Source organism: Megalops cyprinoides, chromosome 19, assembly GCF_013368585.1.
Source record: "Megalops cyprinoides isolate fMegCyp1 chromosome 19, fMegCyp1.pri, whole genome shotgun sequence".
NCBI lineage: Eukaryota > Metazoa > Chordata > Actinopteri > Elopiformes > Megalopidae > Megalops > Megalops cyprinoides.
The window spans coordinates 20,822,500-20,844,304 of NC_050601.1; the positions used below are offsets into that span (position 1 = coordinate 20,822,500).

Consider the following 21,805-nt stretch of genomic DNA (forward strand, 5'->3'; position numbering starts at 1 on the left):
TACCTGTGTGCATTATAAGCTGTTTTAAGATTCTCTGACCGTGATGGAGTACTCGGTGGAGTACTCGTCAGAACACAGAACACTCGCCTCAGTGGTTGTGTTCTCTCGACATAATGGACAGGCCCTCTGTCTCATTCAAGAGTATCAGTTGTCTTCACTGGGTCCGGTCTTTGACTTTTCCTACCCCCGACCCCAATCGCTGGCATCGGCCTCTGAGCTTTATTACCCCGGACCCCAGTTACTGGGGCCAGCCTTTGAGCTGCCTTATCTCTGGCCTCTTTTCCCTAGGACCCTACATTCAGCGCCAGCATTGGGAGAGCAGCCCTCAGACATTGGTCCTTCTCACTGACAAATACATTTTACCCCAGAAAACATCTGCGCCAGACAATCAGATGGGTAGATGGGTAGTTGGGCATATAGGCAGATGGATGGATAGATAGATAGGTAGGTAGGTAGGTATCTGTATGTATATAACATTGCTCCTATGGATTCTTTGGCATTTTGTGAACACTTACAGACCTTACAGGATTTATTTAACTATATGCGTACCTTGATATTTAGGTAGCTCTGGTTGTTTCAAAGGATAGCTGCTACACATGGCCATTGTGTGCTTCCATTTTGACGCTGTTTCTCACCGTGATGCTCATTCTCTGTTGTTGGTTGCTCACATCTTATTACTCCTGTGATATGCCTTGAATGCATCTTTTCATGATGTCCTTGAAACAGACTCTGGACAGGAGACTCTGCCAAAATAAGAAATGAATTCATTCATGCAATTGTATTAGTAGTGATAGTAGTATTTGCTGTTATTGTTATTATTAGTAGTAGCAATAGTAGTAATAATAACAACAAAAACATCTTCCATAACAGTATCCTAAAGGTAAACCTCTGGTCACCAGTCAAGCCTGAGACAGCATACAGTAGGTGTCATCTCATCTAGTTTGTTTTTTGGACTCTATTGCACCCTCTAGCCCTGATACCCTTGAAATAAGCATACACCTGGTTCCATTCATGGATGAATCCTTTCTCAGATGCAAATTTCAGTAGCAGACCTCCAAATAGGCATTTTTAAATGAAATTACATATGAGGCAGCTCATATGTGGTGTTTATTATTTTATGTTTTAACCTATGTTATGCCAGAGGCTGGGGTGGGGTGGGGTGGGGTGGGGGGGGGGGGGGATCCCCATCCCCTGTGGATTCTGTTACTACAAAACAGTTTCAAAACTTTTACTTAATTGGACATTTGTCTTATGATCTAAGGAGAGCAAATTGCAGCTCCTGGCAAAGTGACGAGATGAGGCAGCCATCATCTCCGCGTGGATGAAAATGATCAAAATAACAGTCGTATAACATTTAGAGACACGTAGCCTACTTATTTTTGACTGTTTTTACATTAATTTTGCAATGTATATTTAATGGATATATGCACCATATACCTAAACTGTATTTGCATTTTTTGTTAAAACTAACATCACAACATTGAACAGCGTTTGAGCAAATTATGAACCCCTCATATAATCTATATGTTGATCCTTTTTGTTCCCGAGCCCAATTTGGCAGCATTTTAAGGATGAAATCACCCTCCACCCCCTATACTCTTTGCTTAAAATTAATGTTAGACATCAAAGGAACAATATTGCCTTTGAAGTATCATGGGGAAGGATCAGTGCCTCGTCTTCCCTTTTACATCCCAGCAATGAAGCGATGCGATCCCGCATAAAGGAACACAGGGAAATCTCTCTCACACGCTCTCCTCTCCCCTGTAAGCATATATTTAGGCTATCTACTAGGCTTATGGGTTGCAGGTATATGCCTACAGCTAACTACCTGCAAACTACTGAAGTGTCTTGTGGCGAATCTATTTTTTTTACTCTCCAGAAAGTACAATTTGTAGCCTATATTAAGCAGATATGTTTGTGCTAATGTATTCGGCGGCTACTTCATCGTCCCTCTTTATCCCGTTGTTTTGTTTGTAAAAATGTTCTCGCAGGCTGGTTGCAATACGAGCAAATGAAAAAAAAAATCGAGTCGAGCACGTGTGTTCCCGTATAATATCACGACGTGAAATATGTTCGTCTCGTCGCCCCCCAAGGACTTGTTCGTTCTTTCGTTTTTCCGGCATCGAACGGGTTAAATAACGAACTTGGCGAGTCTTTAAGAAAGAGGCCTGTGTCTTTAAAGTTTATGTAGCAACAGAAGGATTGCAGGGATAATGCTGGGGCGGCAGATCACTTACTTCTGACGTTCCAAAGCCTCGGGGAGTTGGCTCAAGATTGCTAGTCTTTGATAAGGTCCTTGCAACTTAGTAGCAACTCCGCGTTTCCAAAATTCATTGTAAAAAATATTTCAGACACCTTTCTCAAAGTGTGCGAGATCAGTCGACATTCTACAGTCAACATTCGTAACTGAATAAAGGGGGAACCTGTCACGGCAAATCCTAACATTTCATGTTCTCTTTAAAGAGGGAAAGGGAATAATTGTTTTCTATGTACCTTTCGGGACCGGGCCGTCGGTTCTTTACTTTGATGTCCGCAGTTAAACCTTAGCACAGTTCGTATTGGAATAGCCTAAAGGAGATCTACCGCTTGCTTTGACTGCCTCAAACACAACTTGGGAAGAAAAGGGACAATAAGGCTTTTTTCGGGAAGAAGTCACGTTTGAATTCCCCTTTTTGCAGCGAATTCATTGCCGAACGGAGCGTAAGAGAAGCATCGCCAAGTGGAAACTGTGGATTACTTTTTATTTCATTCTTCTGTGATTAGAATAGCAGGGCTTTTAGGGGAACAAACTCATGGATCGATGGTAAGTTACAAGAATGTTGTTTATGTGATCCTAACGCTGGCCCTTCCCGGTTCGCTTTGATGTGCACTGTGTTGATTTGCTTTGAAGTAGTATGCTCAACATCTATAAGGTATTTATTTGGGTAGATCGCTACCTAAAACAAATCGCACAAGTCGTGTGCGATTATTTTTCTTTAAATCGAGAGGTAGTTTGGCTTTTGTATTCATAGACTTCGATAAAGAAAATAAATCGTAGAAGTGCGGTGCGCGGTGAATTCCACCCCAAAGATCCAAAGGGGGGACTGGCCGTGTGCTTCAGGGGCAGATGTTGAATGGGACAGGGAAACATCAGATAATCTCTTTTGCGCTTTAGGAACTGCCGGGCGCATGGAAGCGTTGCGGCGCGATAGTCTGCGGGAGGCTTTTGGATGCTTGCGTTTTATTTCGTGTGAAATGTACACTGTGGGCGCATATGCGGAGCTTGATCTGAAGCGTCTCCTCTTCGCTGGCTGCATACAATGGTGTGGGGTACTTTCTCGTGGGCTCGATTGCTTCGCTTAAGTCCTTGGACTCTTGACGAAGTGCGTTTCGTGTCGGAGATAATAATGTTACATTGCTTTCCATGTTTTCACCAAAACGCCCGAACCTGTCCGTGTCGATCGTGCTTGCGTAGAATGGAACCAATTTCACGTGGAATACGATTATTGAAACGGAATTTCGGCTACTCTTCTGAAAAAGCAGTTCTTTTCGGTGGGTTCCAAATTAAAACCTGTATTGGTATGATGCCGGTTTCTAGCTGATAGTTGTGCTTGTCAGTAGCCGATAGTCATCGGTAGTTTTGGATCGTTATGCGCACATTAAGCCGCGTTATTTGGGAATCTTGGTTGCTTGCTCAGAGAGCAGTTTTAATTCGACACGATGTAGGCTACACATGGGTGTAAATTGTATTGTACGGTAAAGGAGCTGTTTGTGCACGATAAAGGGCTATTTTTAATTGGAGTGGAAACCAAACATGCCGCGTAGCTGAGTGGAGCCTGAGTCCGTGTGTATCGTGCGGAGTGAGGAAATTAGTAGGCTAGTTAGCTGGCTAAATGTGGGAATGATGACCGTGAAGCTATTGCTGAGCGCCTTCCAAGCACGCATGGAGACAAGCTTTACCTTGTGGTCTTATCTTTGTAATTGATCGCACATCTGTGGTATTTCGTGTCCTGTTTACTCTTGACCTATTTACTACTTTTACTTTTTTTGTGCGAAGTCGAGTGGGTGTCTGGGGAAATTGTCAAAAACTCGACACTGATTTCAGTTACTACGTCCTGTTCGTGTGTTGAATTGGAAGGTCCGTGTGTAACAGCAGCATACATATTCATAAAAGCGTTTTTAAGGGTATTCTTTTTGTTAGCCTACATAAATATGAAACAGCTAGAACTGTGGTTCAATTCCCGTTTTCGTTCTCATTTTTTTTCTCTTTTCTGAAAACCTATGATGGTTGGGAGAAGAGTACTCTCTGTGTCTGCCTTTGAAGTTGGGCGGATCTGGTTTTGATTAGATCAATACTTTCTGTTCCAGAGAGAAGCCGGGCTGAGAAGCTCTCCCGCTGACTTAAGAGGGTGAGGAGATTACAGCCGAGCTCAGAGGAGCTGGAACACGCACTCGGTAGCGGAAAGCTGAAGTCATGAGCAGGGCGCTCGCCGACCCCATCGCCAGCAGCTTCAGAGAAGACGCGCCTCGTCCTCCGGTCCCGGGGGAAGAGCGAGACGAGCCATGCCGCAACCCCGGAAAACTGGCCATGATGAGACCCCAGCCTAAGGCGAAATCCGTTGTTGTCGCTTCCCCGCACTCCCCGGCGAGGAGAAACGAAGATGGACTCGGGGAACCCGAAGGGAGTGCCTCCCCGGACTCGCCGCTCGCTCGCTGGACCAAGTCGTTGCATTCTCTTCTGGGGGACCAAGACGGCGCTCACCTTTTCAGGATATTTTTAGAGCGTGAGGGATGCGTAGACACTTTGGACTTCTGGTTCGCCTGCAATGGGTTCAGGCAGATGGACCTCAAGGATACCAAAACGCTACGAGTTGCCAAAGCTATTTACAAGCGGTACATCGAAAACAACAGCGTTGTTGCCAAACAACTGAAGCCCGCGACTAAAACCTACATAAGGGATAATATCAAGAAGCAACAGATAGACTCCGCGATGTTTGACCAGGCTCAGACCGAGATCCAGTCAACGATGGAGGAAAATGCTTACCAGATGTTCTTAACCTCTGATATATACCTCGAATACGTTCGCACCGGATGCGAGAGCCCGGCTCACGTCAGTGCTGACGGGCTCGGGACTCTCAAGCTGATGTGCGGGTACTTGCCCACCTTGAACGAGGAAGAGGAGTGGAGTTGCAGTGACTTTAAATCCAAAGCTTTGGCCGCTTCGATGGTCGGACTATCCGCCAAAGCACTACGGGCGACGGCGTCCTTGAGGGCTGTGGAGATGCTGGACAGTGGGTACAGGTAAGACCTTGTCAATCATATGTTAACTAAATGTGTCATGTGTTAGTCTTTAGAACAAGCTTCATTCAGTGCCGTGAATACACAACGGAAATGGTTTGTCAAAGTTTAAGATTCGATGTATTTCACGTAAATACAGAGCCAATCAAGTCCCAGTTAACCTGCACTTTTTGATTCCCATCACAAACATTATCAATTGCTTTGGGGACTTCTCACGTACATGTTGACACTGTGTTCACAGGGGGATGCAATGCATGTTAATTTTTTCGCCGAGGCGGTCTCACCTGACTTTCATTAAGTCGGGCGAGAGGAACCTCAATGAAACCGGTTTTCCCTTTAAAGTGTCTAGAATGCGGCCCTCTGCTGGCCCGCACGAGTTTCCTGCGCTTTGAAAGTGTTCGCGCAAAAGGGGTGATCTTCCGCGGGAAGTTCACAGGGACCAAGTCCGGCTCCGGCCATCAACTGTACGATAACATTAGCATTTCTGAAACTGAAACGCTATGGAACTGCGGTTACGGTTGTATAATAGAGATAGTGCAATTAGCCTACAAACATTTGACTTCGAATTTACCATCGGAACGTAGAGCCAGGGAAGGGTTGATTGATGGCGTTGTTTACTTTTTTTAGGACTTGAGGATACTGACCTGTCATTAACGGTGTTTTTTCATAATAATAACCCTCAAAGCTGAACAAAATGATTTCTAATTTCCAGAGGATCATTTTGTTTTTTTATTTGCTGAAGAATGGAAGAGCGTTTCAACTTTAGATTTTCATCCACAGTGAGGCTGTGAATAATATTACCTATGAAAACTTTGATGAAAAGGTTTGTCAGGCCTGAACAAAGCTAAGAGGTGTGGAAAGTCAAGCTATTACCATTATCCTTTTAGCTGTCAGACTCCTTAACATTGCAAATGAGATGTCTTCAGGGGCAATGTGCCAGACTAATGTTTGGCAATCTAAAGTAAACTGCTGGCACTTAATGGGCCTGTTAGGTCCAAACTGCAGGGAAGAAAGTCTGAAAGGGTCCCAGGGGGCAGTGAGGATTCGTTTGCATGGCAGGCTGTCCTGGTACTGCCCTGATTTGCGGAGAGATGAGCCATCTCTTCAGACTCATCACTTGATGCGTGTTCTAATCTTTAATTAAATACAGAGACAGAGCTACACCCACCCACACACACACCAACACCACCAGCCCCCTCATCATGTCACAAATTTCCATCTGAGGCATGTGGAACTAATTTCTCCTTCTTCCTGAATCAAGTCTCTAAACACATGCACACACACACACACACACGTACGCATGTGTAAGTATGTGTTTCCTCAGTCCTTTCTCCCATCCCCTGTTTTTTATACGTTTCGCCTCTCTCCCCCCTGCTTCCCTCGCTCTGTTTTGAGCACACTTTAGAGAGAGTGGAAGGGGCAGGCGTGGGGGGTGGGGCAGGGAAAATGTGAACCCAGCTGTGCTAAATACCTGACTCTTTGAGAGAAACCTCCAAAGGTCAGGCCTGTGCTGGGGCCTAAGGCTTCACTCGTGCTGTGTCTCTCCTCACAGAGCACCCCTGGCAGTAGGCATTCTCATAAAAAAGAGGCCCTCCTTTCCCCTTTCTCTTCTCTCTTTTCTTTCTTCCTCTCTCTCTCTCAGATCACTCTAGCTGTAAGCTCAGGTTTTCTCCCCCCCCCACCCTCCTCCTCTGGAACAGGAATGCATCACAGCAGGAGTGAAGGGGGAGAGAGAGAGAGAGAGGAGGTGGGGTGGTGACGGGAGAGGGCGAGGGAGGCCCCCAAGAGCATCAGGGAAAGAGGAGACGAAACAGCAGGACAAGAAAGGAGGGAAGCTTTGGGGGAGTTGAAGTGTTTTTTTTTTTTTTGGAGGGGTGTTGTGCCCGACCAGGGGCCCATGCCCAAAAAAAAGGGCCCGGAGACAGAGGGGAAGTGCCGCTGTCTGCTCCCACAGCTGTGCTGCTCACTTAACTCTGCCCCAGATCGCCCTCTTATTGGGGGGCGGGGCATGGGGGCGGGCACACGAGAGAGGTGGGGGGGGGGGGCGGGGTCAGGGGAAAGCCCTGAGCTGGCTGTCACATTCCTGTGGGCCTGCAACCCTGTGGGACTGAAATCAAAACCTCTCCACAGGACGAGGGGATTGTTTTTAAGCATGCAGCCTCGTGCACGCTCGCGGGAACCGTGCACTTGCCCCGTAACCAGGGCAATGATGCCGTTTGTCTGTTCTGCGCGGCTCGTTATGGGTCATCTCCAGGGCGACTGTCCAGCGGTATGTGTATGGTGTCCACGGTGTGAGTGTGTGTGTGGGGGCGCATGTGCAGGGTGGAGTTAAGCTGTCTCTGTCTCTGCAGATTTTGCGGGCGCGGCGACCCAGCTGACCCCTACCATGCCAGCCCGGGGTACACCTTCGCCCCCGCGTCCAGCGCCAACGACAGCGAGATCTCCAGCGACGCCATGACGGACGACTCCATGTCCCTGACCGACAGCAGCGTGTGAGTGCCTCGCTGGCTCCCGGCCCTTCATCCCACACCCCCCTTTCCCCATCCATGACAAATGCCCTAGTGATTTCTGGGAGCAGACATCAGTTCAGCGCCCATCCAGAAGATTCTAAGCTTCACCGTCTAGAAACCTGTGACAAAAGAGTCAAAATAGAGAAAAAAAAATAGTTCTCCTCCTTCCTTTTTCTGAACCACATCTCAAAGCGCGAAAGAATGTGTCTCACCGAGCGCATTTGCAGCTTGCTTCAGAGGGGGGACAAAGGTTAAAATATTTTCACGGGTTGTTAGGAGCAGATGTTTGAAAGCTATTGAAACATTTCGTTCCCAGTCTCTCACCCTCAGCTTGCGTTTCGTGACTCATTGTTTGAAGCCGGTAATGAGAGATAGAGGCGACCCTGTCGGCGAGCTGTGCCTCAGATGTTATATTTAGGAATGTACAAAAGGCACGCTCGCTCGGGATCGGCGGTGGGTGGGAGTGTGTGGGGGGTGTGGGGGGGTGCTGTTTGCTTTGGGGCTGGTCGTACAGTGTGGACATCACTGGAAAGCCGCGGCTGCTTTGTAATGCTAATTGACGCCGGTGTGCGCAAATGCAGCGAGAGGGATGTGACACGGGGCACAGCGGCGGTTTGCGAAGCTGCCCCCCCCCCTCCCCGGTTCTTCCTGGTGGGCTTTCGAACCGAGACATGCCGCAACGGGCTTCCACAAAGCAGTTTCTGCCGCGTTCAGTCTCCTCGATGAACTTCAAAGCTTTGTTGTCTGACTACATAAGTTCAGATGTTATCGAATGCTCCCTGACAGCAGCGAAAAGTAATTGCGTTCCTTTTTTTTGTCTTCCTAAGGAGAGGAGTGGATTTTTGGCATTGTTTAGTAACCCGGGGAAGTTTAGTTTCCCTCTCAAGCAAGTGGAAAAACCTTTTTTTTGGGGTGGGTGGGTGGGTAAACCGTCTTCAAGGAGAAGTAACATGTGACCAGCTCAGCAATGTTCCCATGTCTGCATTACATTTCTCAATTGTTTTCCTCCAAAGAAGGAAGAAAGAGTCCTGTTGGGCCCAAGACAAACTTGCTGAGGAATGTTGGCAGGGAATGAAAGAGGAGGCTCCGTCACGTGGCGGCCCGGTCTCTCCCAACTGCGCGCGGTGTGACGGGGATTAGGTGCTGACGGGGCCTTCGCTGGGTCAGACATTGCTGCTCCGGGGGAACAATCCTCAGGGATTCCACGCCCCCGCATCCCAAATCTGTACCCCCTCAGCGTGGTTTTGCGGGCGTGCTGCCGCAGTGAGTTAGGAAATGTGGTGAGAGCAGGGATGCAGGTCTTATCGGAACCGGTTACGGCTTGGTCCTAGGCTCGATGAGCTTAGCAGGATGAGGGAGTGGTTTGCTCTTGAAATGACTTGCACAAGTGAAGATTCTGGTGAAGTTGGCCCAGCTGAAAGAAACCTGGCTCGTTTTCTGTCTGCTGCAAAGGGCCAGTCATTGCTAAACGGGGCAATGGTTGGAGAGGCGCTTGATTAAACTGCCGAGGGCTGTATTGTTTTGGTGGTGGTAGGTCTAAGGGCAGAGGTGTGGAGTGGCTTATTGTGGAAAGTGGTGCATCAGGGATGAGGCCACAGTATGGAACTTGAGATGAGGCTCCAAATTCTACCCAGATGCTCTGCTCAGATGTTGATGGTTAGTGCTCTTGTCCTAAGCGCTTCCAGAGTGCGTATGCACTGGCTGTGTTTTCTGAGGCGTGGGTGTTGTTACAGAAAGTCCTCTCTGTGATGACACCCTTTGCCATGGAAATGGTCCGTTCAACAGAAAAAGGGTGGGTTCGTTTCATGATACTGGAAGAGTCATGTGTTTACATCATGGGAGCCCGTTTACAGTCCAGTCAAACATGAAAAGTGGCCTTTCACGTTGGTAAAGACAGACCGTATGAATCCATCTCAGATCGGGTCCCAGGCTCAGCTCGGATATCAACAGGTACTGACCCAGCCTATCCTGTGCCAGCAAAACATATAGGGTCAGCACATGTGTTTTTGCAATCCCTGCTTGTTTGCAGTGTTAAGATCTGTTGCTCGCAATGAAATATGAGGCACCAGTGATGGCAAAAGAGGCTTCAAGAACTCCATAATAGATGGAGCTACACGGTGCTGTCAGTCGGTGACTCGTATGGACCAGTAAGAGGATTTTTACCATGATTCCTTCAAATCAAGTCATTGGCACATGGTAGCCCCATTAGTTATGGGGTTCGTAAACTCTCAGCCTCTTATCCCCAGGTTGGGTTACGGACAGGAAGGTCACACTTTGTTGCACTGAAACGTTTTTAAAAGGACTGAATTAGTAAGTAATGTAGCAGAGTGTTCCTTGCCCCGCGCAAAATACAAGTCCATAGAATACCTCGCTTCAGCCGCGGTTTTCTCTCCCCCGAACTTCCAGTCTCACACTGGGAGAATGAAACTAAGAACCTGCCTCCTCTTCCACGGGGGAACAATTTGATCAGCACGACTTTTTTATTACGGTTAAAAGGCACGGCACAGATTTGAATCTCATTTCTTGATAAATAAAAAAAGGGAGGGGGGTGGAGGCGGCGTGGAGGGGGTGGATGGGTGGGGGTGTTGCTTATATCTTATTTATGGATTTGCTTGGGCACAAGGGAACGCCGCTGCGCCAACTTCAAACATTACCTTATCTTACAAACCAGCCGTTTGATGTGGCTGAGATCAGAGGCTGGGAAGAGAGTTGTTGCCAAACGAAGATTGGAGCAGGGGCGCTTATGCGCATGAGTGTGAGATTTCAAAGCGGGCGTAAAAACTGCACTGGGGCTAGGTCGCACTCTTCCAACTCCGATAAAAGCCGAGGAAACTGGCCCGGCTTAACAGCCCGCCGGCTGGAGCGCAGGCTCGCTAAATCGAGGGGTGCTGGCCTCCCCAAAACCGGAGACGCGTACACCGAGGCTGTTGCATCTGCGTTGCAACATAGCTTGCGTGCACTGGCAGGGCAATGCTCGACTCTGTTTTACTTTCTATACATTCCTAACTTGTGTAATGCTGAATGGGTCGATTCCTGCAAATACAGTTTACGTACATCACGCAAACAGGGTTGTCCTCTCTTTAGTATATACTGTATATAATGTAATGTAATATGCTTGCTAAAAGATTGTTGGGCCAGTCTTGAGAGACTTAATTTGTCAGGAAGCATATCTGATGTTATGGGCGGCAGTGTAGCATAGTGGTTAAGGAGCAGGACTCGTAACCGAAAGGTTGCCGGTTCGATCCCCACTGGGACACTGCTGCTGTACCCTGGGCAAGGTACTTAACCCACAGTTGCCTTAGTAAATATCCAGCTGTATAAATGGATAACATTGTAAAGAACTGTAACCTATGTACGTCGCTTTGGATAAAAGCGTCTGCCAAATTAATAAATGTAAATGATGTTATTTGAACTAGCTGGCTTGTTCTTTGCTAAAACCCCAAAAACAACTACAACAAAAACAACGACAAAGCAAGTAGAACAAGAAGTATGTTTTGCCAGTTGAAACTGTCAGCGGTCCACTTTTTGTCTTGTTTGTGGGCTGGGGTTGGAGTGGAATGCTCTTCGGTCATTGGGTTCAGCCTCTCCGTCAGGAGCTCTGCGGCTTCTCTGTCACGAGCACGCCTCTGTGTTGGGTTTGACGCTCGGGCCGCCAATGGCGTCGCCGAAGCCCTGTCCGCACCGGCCGGGGCAACACGTTTGCTAACGCACTCCGGGCCTGGCGGGCTTTGGAGCATGGCTCTCATCTCTAAAGCAAAGAAACCTTCCCTTTTTACCGGACACCGGGCAAAAGAGTCAGTGAACCGAGAGCGCGGCCGGAGCGGCTTTGGGCTCCGTTGAAAGGAAAGCCGCGCTTTTCAAGTCCGGCGCCCTGGGGACTCCATCTCTGATGAGTGTCAGTTTTAGGGCATCTGACTTAACTTTTGATTAAAGCAAAAAAAAAAAAGTTACTTTATTTGGAGCACAGATTTTAGGTCTGCATATCAGATATGCACCCATTTCTCAGAACTCGAACTCTCAAAGCGCATCTCTTAAGGAATAAGGGCGTAAATCAAGCGCGGAGGCCAGAAAACAGAAGTGGAGTGACAACAGAGTTAGGCTTCATGAGCGCTCCAGTGGGTGGAGCTACCGCGTGCTGTCTGTCACCAGCTTCCAATCAAAACTCTGTGCTGTACAGTGCCAACACTATGATTGGTTCGAGTTTGTCAGTCACATGATACATAATTTATCAGCCCATTTGGGGCTTCATGAAGCCTCACAGTCTGCTCACCAATGAAGAGAGGCTTGGGTGAGTGTTTTGTAGGATGTGCGACACTCACATTCTGTGCTGTCCTTAATTGATTTTTTTCGGGGTGTGTGACCGGTGTGTGTCTCCTTGCAGAGATGGGATCCCTCCTTACAAGCTGGGCACCAAGAAGCACCAACAAAGAGAGATGCAACGGAGTATGAAGAGGAATGGCCAGGTCCCTCTACCTCACTTTCCTGTAAGAGTCCTCCACTCACTGTACCCCTCACTATCTTTCCAGTCGTTTTTCGTCTTACTATCCTTTAAGACTCCTTCACTTCCTTGGCTCCCCTCTGGGTGCTCTCTTCATCCGGGCATACAGTCCTGGACATACATATTAGAGAGAACTTGGTTTTGGTAGAAGTTTTTTGTCACTCTAAACTTCAGATCCTCATTTGGTATCAGCCTGCCCCCTCCAACACGCCCCCCCCCCCAAACCCTGTGAATGTCACCCGTCAGCCACATCCCCAACGGTGCCCGAGCCTGTCAGAAACGTGAATCCGAGCCGCGCTGTTTGTCTGCTGTCCACCCCGATAACCGCCACGGCAGTGACGGCATTGATCAGGGGCCGGTGTAAACGCGCGGGTCGGGGAGGCTGCTCTCGTAAACGAGGCGGCTCTGTCCCGGGGGGGGGGGGGGGGGGGGCTGGATCAACGGGCTCCCCCAGACAGCGCTTTGATCGCGGGATGAATGGAGCCCGGCTGCACGAAAGTGACAACTTCCAACTGTGCCCCCCCCTCTCCCCCACCTCAAGCACACACATGCACGCACGCACACACAGGCACATGCACGCACACATACACACGCTATCTCCCTCCGTGTCACGATCTGAGCAACACATCCTGGCTTCACAGGCGAGCTCAGCTCAGAGGGGAGAAAGCATCGGCTCAGGGCAGAACAACAGGGCTGTGAAACTCAGCGTTGGGGGGGGGGGGGGGCGCACAACAGCAGAAAACAAATAATCTCAGAGTCCGCTCCCTCCGCCCCCCCCTCAAATGCGCACGGCGTGGCACAGTGCTCGGCAAGGGGGGGGAGAGAGAGCGGCCCTCGCCGTCCCCTCTGCCTTTCTTGTGTGGCTTTTTTAATGTTTCCCATCTGATTTGGAGACGGCTCCATCTCCCAGGACGCGCCAGCTCCAGGCAGCCCTGACTCGCCAGCCCGCCACTCTCTTTCTTCTCTCCCTTCATCGCCTCTACAAAGAGATGAGAGGAACGCGCGCACAAAAAAAAGAAAGGAAAAGAAAAAGTCAAATCAAGAAAGCGAGAGCGCAAAATAAAAAAAATTTTTTTAAAAACCCCCCGCGCACGCAGGAAAGAGGGGAAAAAAATAAAAAAGGTGGATAGTGTCACGGCTGCACCTCAAAGGAGCGCAGCGTGTAGCGGGGAAATAAATGACCTCTCCTCTTCTGATCTCGCACCATTTGACTCCTCTATCCCCCCCCCCCACACCACCGCCACCACCACCACCACACACCCTCCTCCCCCGGCCGGCACACATCTCTCCATCTTCGCTTTTTTCCCCCTCGTTTAATTTTCTCTCCCTTTCCTTTTTTCAACCCCCCCCCCCCCCCCCCCCCAACCACCATTAATGCGCGCCTTTTATTCCAAGATGTGAGGCTTCTGTCCCTCCCAGCCTGGTGCGCGTTTGAAGTTTGACAAGGAGTCTTTGAAGCCCTCTGACTTCAGAGCCGGTTCTGATGGCTCAGTGGCACTACAGAGGGAAGCAGCCAGGGCGTGTCCGAGTGTGACCCGCTGCTCGTGCCAGCGGCGGGCGCATGGTGCGGGCACAGGGGAAGGGCCTGGGAGAGGCTGGTCAGAGAGCAGGCCCTTTCCAGACCCCGGGGTCCCAACACACTCTCTCTCTCTCTGTCACACCCCAGAGGACCCGGCGCCTGCCCAAGGAGATGACCCCCATGGAGCCCGCCGCCTTCGCAGCCCAGCTGATCGCCCGTCTGGAGAGTTTGAAGAGGAAGCAGGACACCAGGAGCTCATTGGAGGAGATCCAGGAGGTGAGGGCCCCTCTACAGGCCTGCTGTGTGCGGGGCGGGGCAGGGCAAGGCGGGGCGGGGCTGGGGAGGGGGGAGGGGTTAGAGGGGGCTGAGAAGGACAGGCAGGCATTCTTATCCAGAGCAACATATAGTTTTTTATGTTACTCATTTTTACAGCTGGATATTTGCTGAGGCAGTTGTGGTTTAAGTATCTTGCCCAAGGGTACAGTAGCAGTGCCCTTCTGGGGAATCGAACCAGCAGCCTTTTGGTTATGAGCCCCGCTCCTCACCACTATGCTACGCTGACAGCCCTCACTCAGGTAGTTGATCCTGTGTCTCTGTGTTCAGAGGTGGCGTTCAGTGGCCTGATCCCTTCTTTCTGTGTTCAGGAAGAAGAGAGGGATGAGAGTGAGGTGCCAGGCAGCGCCCCCCATCACCCCCCTCCCACGCTGGCCCTGCTGTCCCCGGGGGGCTGTGAAGAGGACCCGCAGGCCATCCTGGACGAGCACCTGTCCCGAGTCCTGAAGACGCCCGGCTGCCAGTCCCCGGGCGTGGCCCGCCACTCGCCCCGCTCTTGCTCGCCGGACCCGCGTCCCCCGCAGCGGGCAGGCGGGGGCGGGGTCCCCAGGCCGCCACCGCCGGCCGCCTGCCCCCAGGGCTTCTGCAGGCCGGCCGCCAAGCACATCCACCACCACTACATCCACCACCACGCCGGGCCCAAGAGCCGGGAGCAGATCGAGGCCGAGGCGGCCGAGCGCGCCGCCGACTACTGCAGCCAGCCCAAGTGCCGCTGCCATGGCAATGAGCCGCGCAGCGACCTAGGGTGAGTTCGCTTCCTCTTCTGTTCCCGGAGTTCAGGTGGGGGTGTGGGGGGGGGCGCTAGGGTGTTTCCCCTCACTCCTGCTCTATTTGAGGATGTGAAAAGGGGGGTCAAAGAAGAGGCAGGAGAATGAGGCCTCATGAAAAAGGGTTTGCTGCCATTCATTGGTTACCTTGGATGAGTTGCAGTGCTTTACTGAGGACAGAAGAGTGTTTCGATTGGTGCATTTGAATCTGACTGGCAGCCCTTGGTAGATTCCCCGCACTGTGGGCATCATGAAGCCTGTTGCTGTCCTGTAGGTCAGAGGGAATGAAGTGTGAGACCCATGTTGGTGACAGCACTGACGTTTCACTTCATTCTAGAACAGAATGTGGTGCTTTCTGCAAGGCGGGGGAGTGTTATGGATGGTGGTGTGGGACCATGTTATTAACGCCTGTGTGTGTGTCTGTGTGTGTGTTTGTGTGTGCGCCCGCGTGTGCGGCAACAGGCGTTCCTGCACGTGGTCCAAGCGTGTTTGCAAGGCTGGGGAGGGTGCGGCCCAGCCGAGCGCCGACGGGGTCAGGACGGGCACCGCCCTGCCGCAGCTGCCCGCCGACGGCGCCGACCGCTCCCAGAGCGTGTGGCAGTGGATCCTGGAGAACGACAGACAGGGCAAACAGAAGATGCACAGGTGAGCGCGGGCCTACCAGAGCTGCCCGCCTATTCATGGTCCACTCACACTGATTATGGGCAATTACTGAAGATCTGAAGATAACTGAGTTACAGCACCAGCTATCTGTTCCTGTGACACTCCGGCAATTTTTCAAAATGCTGAACATTAACTAGCAAAGGTGAATGTGTGTGCGTCCGATTTATAGTTGAGGCTATTGTGTCAAGACATCTGCATATCTTTTAAATTTTTAAACAGTAATTGCTGTCGGAAAGAAAAATGGAATCAAATGTTGGTAGGGGAAAAGAGGGTGAATGTCCCTTTGTATATTGTGAGAGGCAGACATCAACTGTGTATGTTGATTCTGTAGTCTGTAAAACTCTTTAATTAGAACTTAATTTGATGTTAACAACAGTTGTAAAGGTAGTGGAATATGAATTACCCAGTCTCCCGCTTCAAAGCCTCCTCGGTTGTCTGTGCTGAATGTGGTATTTTGGGTACTGATTTGGTGACCTTGTCCTAACAGCTCTCAAGGGGCCAAAAAAGGCTGTACGGCAGACACCTGCCGGACACCTCCAGGGCGGATGTACCCCTGGGGAGGGGGCGGCGTCGGGGGCCACGCCCGCGCGCATCAGCCGGCCCATCCCTTCATCCAGGACACGGCCATGCCCCCACTACCGCCCCCCAACACGCTGGCCCAGCTGGAAGAGGCCTGCCGGCGCCTGGAGGAGGTGTCCAAGCCCCCCAAACCGAGGTAGGACTCCCGTACCCACGCACCCTTCTCCTCTCAGCTCAGTTAGATGATCTGATCTCTAAAAAGAATGACCCTCTATAAAAACTATCGCAAAATTAACATTCAATGTTAATTATATGTATAGTATTATGATGTAATATGAATTTGTGTTCTAGGGCCCGTTGTATCGTAGCATACTTGGCTTTTGTCAGAGTGCATGTTAATTTGTGGCAGGGCTTTAATGGTGTTATGCTCACACTCACTGGTCTGGGAGTGTTGTTAGCCTGGTCGGACACTGCGCTGGTTTAAACTGAATGGATACACTTATGTTCTGTTGTGATGGAAGTTGCTCTGGATAAGATAATGTAATGTAATGTAACCCCTCCCCACTCCATGTAATGCTTACATGTGATTGCTGTCCTTCGCAGGCACTCGGTGTCTGGCCTTCAGCGAGAGAAGATGCACCTCACACCCCTGCAAAATGGAGGGAGCCCTGCGTCTCTAACAGAAGAGTATGCTTTCCCTCCATTCACCTCCCTGTCTCTGTATTTTAGCCATAAGTGACCCTTTGGGTCAGGTTGGACTTTGATCTCTGAACCGCTTCTAATCCCGTTTAATAATTCAAGATTTGACAGGGAAAGACACTCTCTCTCTCTCTCTCTCTCACACACACACAGAGTAGTTGCGAGAGCTAATAATCTCAGCAGATTTTTTTCCTTTTGGAAGCGTCCGTTCTCGGTCTTGGTCCTCGGCTGGCCTGTGTTTGAAGTGCAGCCACGGCGGTCCGACCGATGGCCTTTTTATTTTTTAATTGGCTGACGTTCAGCACAGCAGCTGTATCCAACCAGCAGGCAATCTCTTACACTGTGCTGTGTAGCCTTCAGCAAATGAGAAGACTCAGCCACTCAGGTCCTGACCTTTGGTGACCTGCAACCCACCCTGCTCTGGCCCCGCCTCTACAGACTGGGGCTGGGGGGGGGGGGGTGGCTGTCTTTGGCCCTGCACAGATTGTAACAGAGCTACACCTACCATTTAGAGGGCCCCTGACATCAACAATCAAACACAGATCTCACGTACAGGAATGAGAGTTAGTATGGTATTTCCACATGCATCGCACCATGTCGGCTAAAGGGTTAGCATTTCATACTCAGTGTTCAACTCAGTGTGTTCGTTTGTGTGATTGTATGTTTCTTCGTGTCGACCCATTTCGTGGCTTGGGGATGGGGAGTCTCGCGTGTGTGGGTTTCCCGGGAGGCTGACTCTGTGGCTGCCTCTTTCCTCAGGTTTAAAGAGCTGAAGCGGCCGGCGGGTTGCCAGAGTGGGGCAAGCGCGGAGCTGGTGGTCACGTACTTCTTCTGTGGCGAGGAGATCCCCTACCGGAGGATGATGAAGGCGCACAGCCTCACGCTCGGACACTTCAAGGAGCAGCTCCAGAGGAAGGGAAGTTACAGGTAAGTCCCTTGTCCCCATCACCACCCCCGTCCCTTTGCCGAGTGTGGGGCTCCACTCCAGGGAGCACACGCCTTATTGTAAATCAGGGTTTAGGGACACGGCTGTTTATCAGAAGGACCTTTAGGTGATAAGAATAAGACCAGCAGAGGTAACAGCCAGAGTAAATGGGCTTCAGGCTGAAATCAGGGCTAAAATGGAAATATCTAATAGTAAAAAAACAATACCCAAGAATTCCCTTAAAGGAAAACATACTTAAGTCATGCAAAGTGAATGTGGGGCCTGACAATGATCTATAAGGATCGGAGTACCTCAAGCTGTAGAATAATAAATAAGAGCAACAAGTAAGAGCACATTACCTTATATCGGTGTTTGCATGATGCCAAATAATGATCTTTCATCATATTAGAGGAGGAATGAGGTTCAGTTGTATCCTGGATAGATGAGAGATTGGAGGCATTCAGACTTTTTCTCTGCTCTAGTGCTTTGCAAGTTGCAGTTTGACATTAAACCACATCCTTAACTTTAGGGCTCGTGCTCAAAGCAACAGACACTAGGTGGCCTTCTGTGTGTGAGCGCGCGTGTGTGAGCGTGTGTGTACATGTCTGTGTGCGGTGGGATGGGGGGAGGGCGATGTTTTCACTGTACTGAATTGAAAATGGAGATTTATAACAAGAGCTTTGGTCACATCTGGCATTAATTTCCATTGTAAGGCGCACTTAATAAGCAAGGCTTTGAAGCTCAGGCCTATCAGTTCATACACTCACACAAAAACACTCAGCACTCAGATTCTTCAGCACTCATGTCAAGCGGCACGACGTGTGCTTACTTTCCTGACAAACAAATGTGAGCTGATCTGGGAAAATGAACCCAGCATTTTGCAGAGAGATCCTCTCACGTTAACACTTCAATTAACAGTGCTAATTGATTAGCTTGCTCTGAAAAAAAAAAGAAAGCTAAGTTCAGCAATAATACAATTGTTCTTGTTCTGTTAAGAACTTAAATCTCCTTTCATGAAAAACCAAAACAAAGTATATATCTTTGAAAGACAAATCAGGAATCACCTGAGAATGACTGATTGGTCAATTGATTGATTGGTTAACTGATTCATTGATTGGTTGAATGATGGTGGTAGTTTTAGATTAAGCAACAAGTAAGGAAATTGGAAGATATTACCTTCTCCATGGCTCATGGTTGTGATGTGGGTAATACTTTTTAACCCATTTTGTTTAAATTGTAAATTGTCAGGTATCGTCATGTACAAGTCTTTTATATCTGAGAACTGTTTTGAGGCTCAGTATTCAGTCCTTATGGGAAATGGTGCTGATCTGAAAAAAAGGCAGTTGTGCCTACTGACTCCTGGATAATGTGCCTGCAAGTTTCTTACACCGGGATATACCACAATGGCAAACAGGTGGCACACATTAAATACCTGAGCCTGTTAGCCATGTAGGTGTGAGTGGATGAAACCCATAGTCTGTACACACACATGTGCGCATAGACTGTGCATGTGCACAAACATGTGTGTGTGGGCAGGTACCAAGACTTCTGCTCTCATCTTATCTGCATTTTTTGGAAGAAAAATAGATTTGGATTTGATGGCTTTAATAGCAGAAAACGTGTGGAATTGGGTAATTTCTCCATGGCAGCCATTCAACAAAGAACAGTACCGTCATGGCTGCCAGGTGATATTGGTGCCAGATGTTGCAGAGGGAATTATTTGCCACATAAAATGTGTTCCAATGGAAAGACTTTTTTCCCCTCTCCTTTTTTTGGAGAGGAGAGCTCGTTGTTTGAAGATTGTGCTGAGAGGGATGCAGCTTTTTCCCGAAGAAGAAGGCCGTGATTACGTGATGCGTCGTGTGACTTTTGCGGGACTCCTTTTGCGAAGTTCCACTTGACAGGCCAAAGAATTGTATGTGTCGTGTGCCGTTCTGACCACCCTCTGATGTGGAGTGTCCTTTACGCATCCAGTTTGTTAGAACGTGACATGAGGTGTGACCACCAGAATGTGACAGGAATGGTTTTTTGTGATTGTTTTTAGTTTAATTCATACTGGAGGCAGCCTAGCTGTAAGATTGCCCCCCCCCCCCTCCCCCCACGTTTAGACGTTAGCTTGTGTTTAATCGTTTAGATGTTTATGAGCTCGTGTTTAATCAAGTCAAGGTTTACATGCGCTGTTTTTTGGGCTTGGTTAGCTTTGCCCATAAACAAAAAATCTGTAGGAATTCCATTGCACACCACACATTGGGCCAAGGAGGCATTTTCCATTACAAAGCTAATCATTAAAGATCCCCTACTGATCTCTCCTTCTTCTTTTGAAGGAGGGGAAAATCGTTAACAACCCAGCAGAGTCATGGCTGAAAGTGGAAGTTTTTTTTTCTCAGCCCTTAAGTTATGCGACCCTATAACCTTCAGGAAACCTGTGCTGTCTGAATCACAGCCTACCTTCTATCTGGTCCTATTTATTTCCAATCTGTCAGAGACATGGGGAGGGGTCTACAGAGAAACACTCTCTCACCTCTAGCCTCTGTGTGTGCCTGTGTTTGCCTGTGTGTGCATATGTATGCATGAGTGTGCTTGCGCGTGCCTGTGAGGTAGGACACCTTATATTTGACTGTCGGGTCCAAATATAAACTGGTCAACCAAGAAGAGGTGAGCAGCAGAGGGGAGCTGTCATTAAGAAATTCTTCAGAATTCCAGACAGATTTTTTGGGTTTACATTAATTGGTAGAGTTCTGAAATTATAAGTATGGATGAAAAAGCATCTTAAAACATTTTAGGGCAGGCTAGCCTTTGCTTTGACTCTTCAGGATAGGTCATTCAGAGTTCTCAACGCGAGTAAGTGTAGGTGTGCACAGTGAGATGGTACTAGTTAGAGCATTAAAGATGATCCCGAGTAAACATTATCAATACAAATGGGGCATGCTCTTATTTAAGCCTGAAATATAAAAAATGATGGAAAGTAATTTCTGAAATTACTGAAACATCCATAAAAGATCAGAAGTCAGTGTTTTTATAAAAAGATGATTAAAAGGTGATAAAACGGTTGAAAGATACAGAAACCTTTAACATTCTGCCCTTGTTAGTGAAATGGTCTTATTCTGCCAGTCACCTTTGAACACCTGACTCTAGCACAGGTATATAGGTTAATTAGAGAGAAATTGCTAATCAGTGCCTCCATTTGTAAGTAATGCTATTTTAACAGGTTAGCTCATGGCAGCAAATCTGGAAAGAACTATATGTAAGAACACATTCCTGCCAGTTTACGGAGTTAATGGAGTGGTTGTGGTGTGTCAATTTATGGAGTTAATCCAAAGTGACAGCCGAACAGCAGTCCACTGCAGGTTGTTCATCTTACAGTGCTAACACAGTTGAGTCCTGTCTGGAAAAAGCCAAAAAAGAGATTCTGCTTCAGGCTGCCATGGTCAGCGCGTACTAACCTGGTTACCCGCCGTCTCTGTGTTCCAGGTACTACTTCAAGAAGGCGAGCGACGAATTTGAGTGTGGGGCGGTGTTCGAGGAGGTGTGGGACGACCGCGCCGTGCTGCCCATGTATGAAGGCAGGATCCTGGGCAAGGTGGAGAGGATGGAGTGAAGCCCGGCCGCCGGCCCGAAACACGCCAACGAGGCAGGGGGGGAAACCAGCTGCGAAGAGCCCAGGAGAGGTCCAGCCTATCCCGGAGAGCACAGGCACAAAACGCTGTCGATGGAATGCAAGACCATGCAGTAAAGGTGCGCTGGTGAGGACGAAGGGAACCCATCGGGCCCGTTAAAACCCAGCCGGCCTAACAGGCACCGCCCAGCGGCATCCAGAATGGAGAGAGAACAGAACTGTGTTGAAGGACACTAATGACCACTGCATTAGAGAGACTGCCATGCACGAACCTGAGTAGTCCTGGTGATTTCCGCTAGACTGCCACTGAACTTGAGCAGCCATGTGTGTTAAATATCCATACACGTGCAGATATAAACAAATATAAGTGCATATTTGTATGAATTGCAATGAATGTTGTATAATGTTGCTTAGGTTTATAATGATATTTATTACCCCCCCCCCCCCCCCCCCATGTCCAGAAGATGGACGAGCTGCTT

At 49.0% G+C, this 21,805-nt stretch overlaps 1 protein-coding gene across 2 annotated transcripts; it reads left to right on the forward strand.

Moving 5' to 3' along the window:
- The first annotated feature begins 2,322 nt into the window (after positions 1 to 2,322).
- On the forward strand, positions 2,323 to 21,765 carry LOC118795009 (axin-2-like). Of its 2 annotated transcripts, XM_036553329.1 has the most exons (11): positions 2,323 to 2,803; positions 4,348 to 5,280; positions 7,629 to 7,769; positions 12,169 to 12,271; positions 13,952 to 14,080; positions 14,449 to 14,882; positions 15,367 to 15,549; positions 16,055 to 16,282; positions 16,690 to 16,773; positions 17,545 to 17,712; positions 21,182 to 21,765. In XM_036553329.1, the coding sequence occupies exons 2-11, from the start codon at positions 4,454 to 4,456 to the stop codon at positions 21,306 to 21,308; spliced, it is 2,424 nt and encodes an 807-aa protein (XP_036409222.1). In that variant the 5' UTR covers positions 2,323 to 2,803; positions 4,348 to 4,453; the 3' UTR covers positions 21,309 to 21,765. The 2 variants fall into 2 exon arrangements, with proteins under 2 accessions (XP_036409222.1, XP_036409223.1); XM_036553330.1 differs by lacking the exon at positions 2,323 to 2,803 and having other exon boundaries at positions 4,292 to 5,280.
- The last annotated feature ends 40 nt before the right edge of the window (positions 21,766 to 21,805 follow it).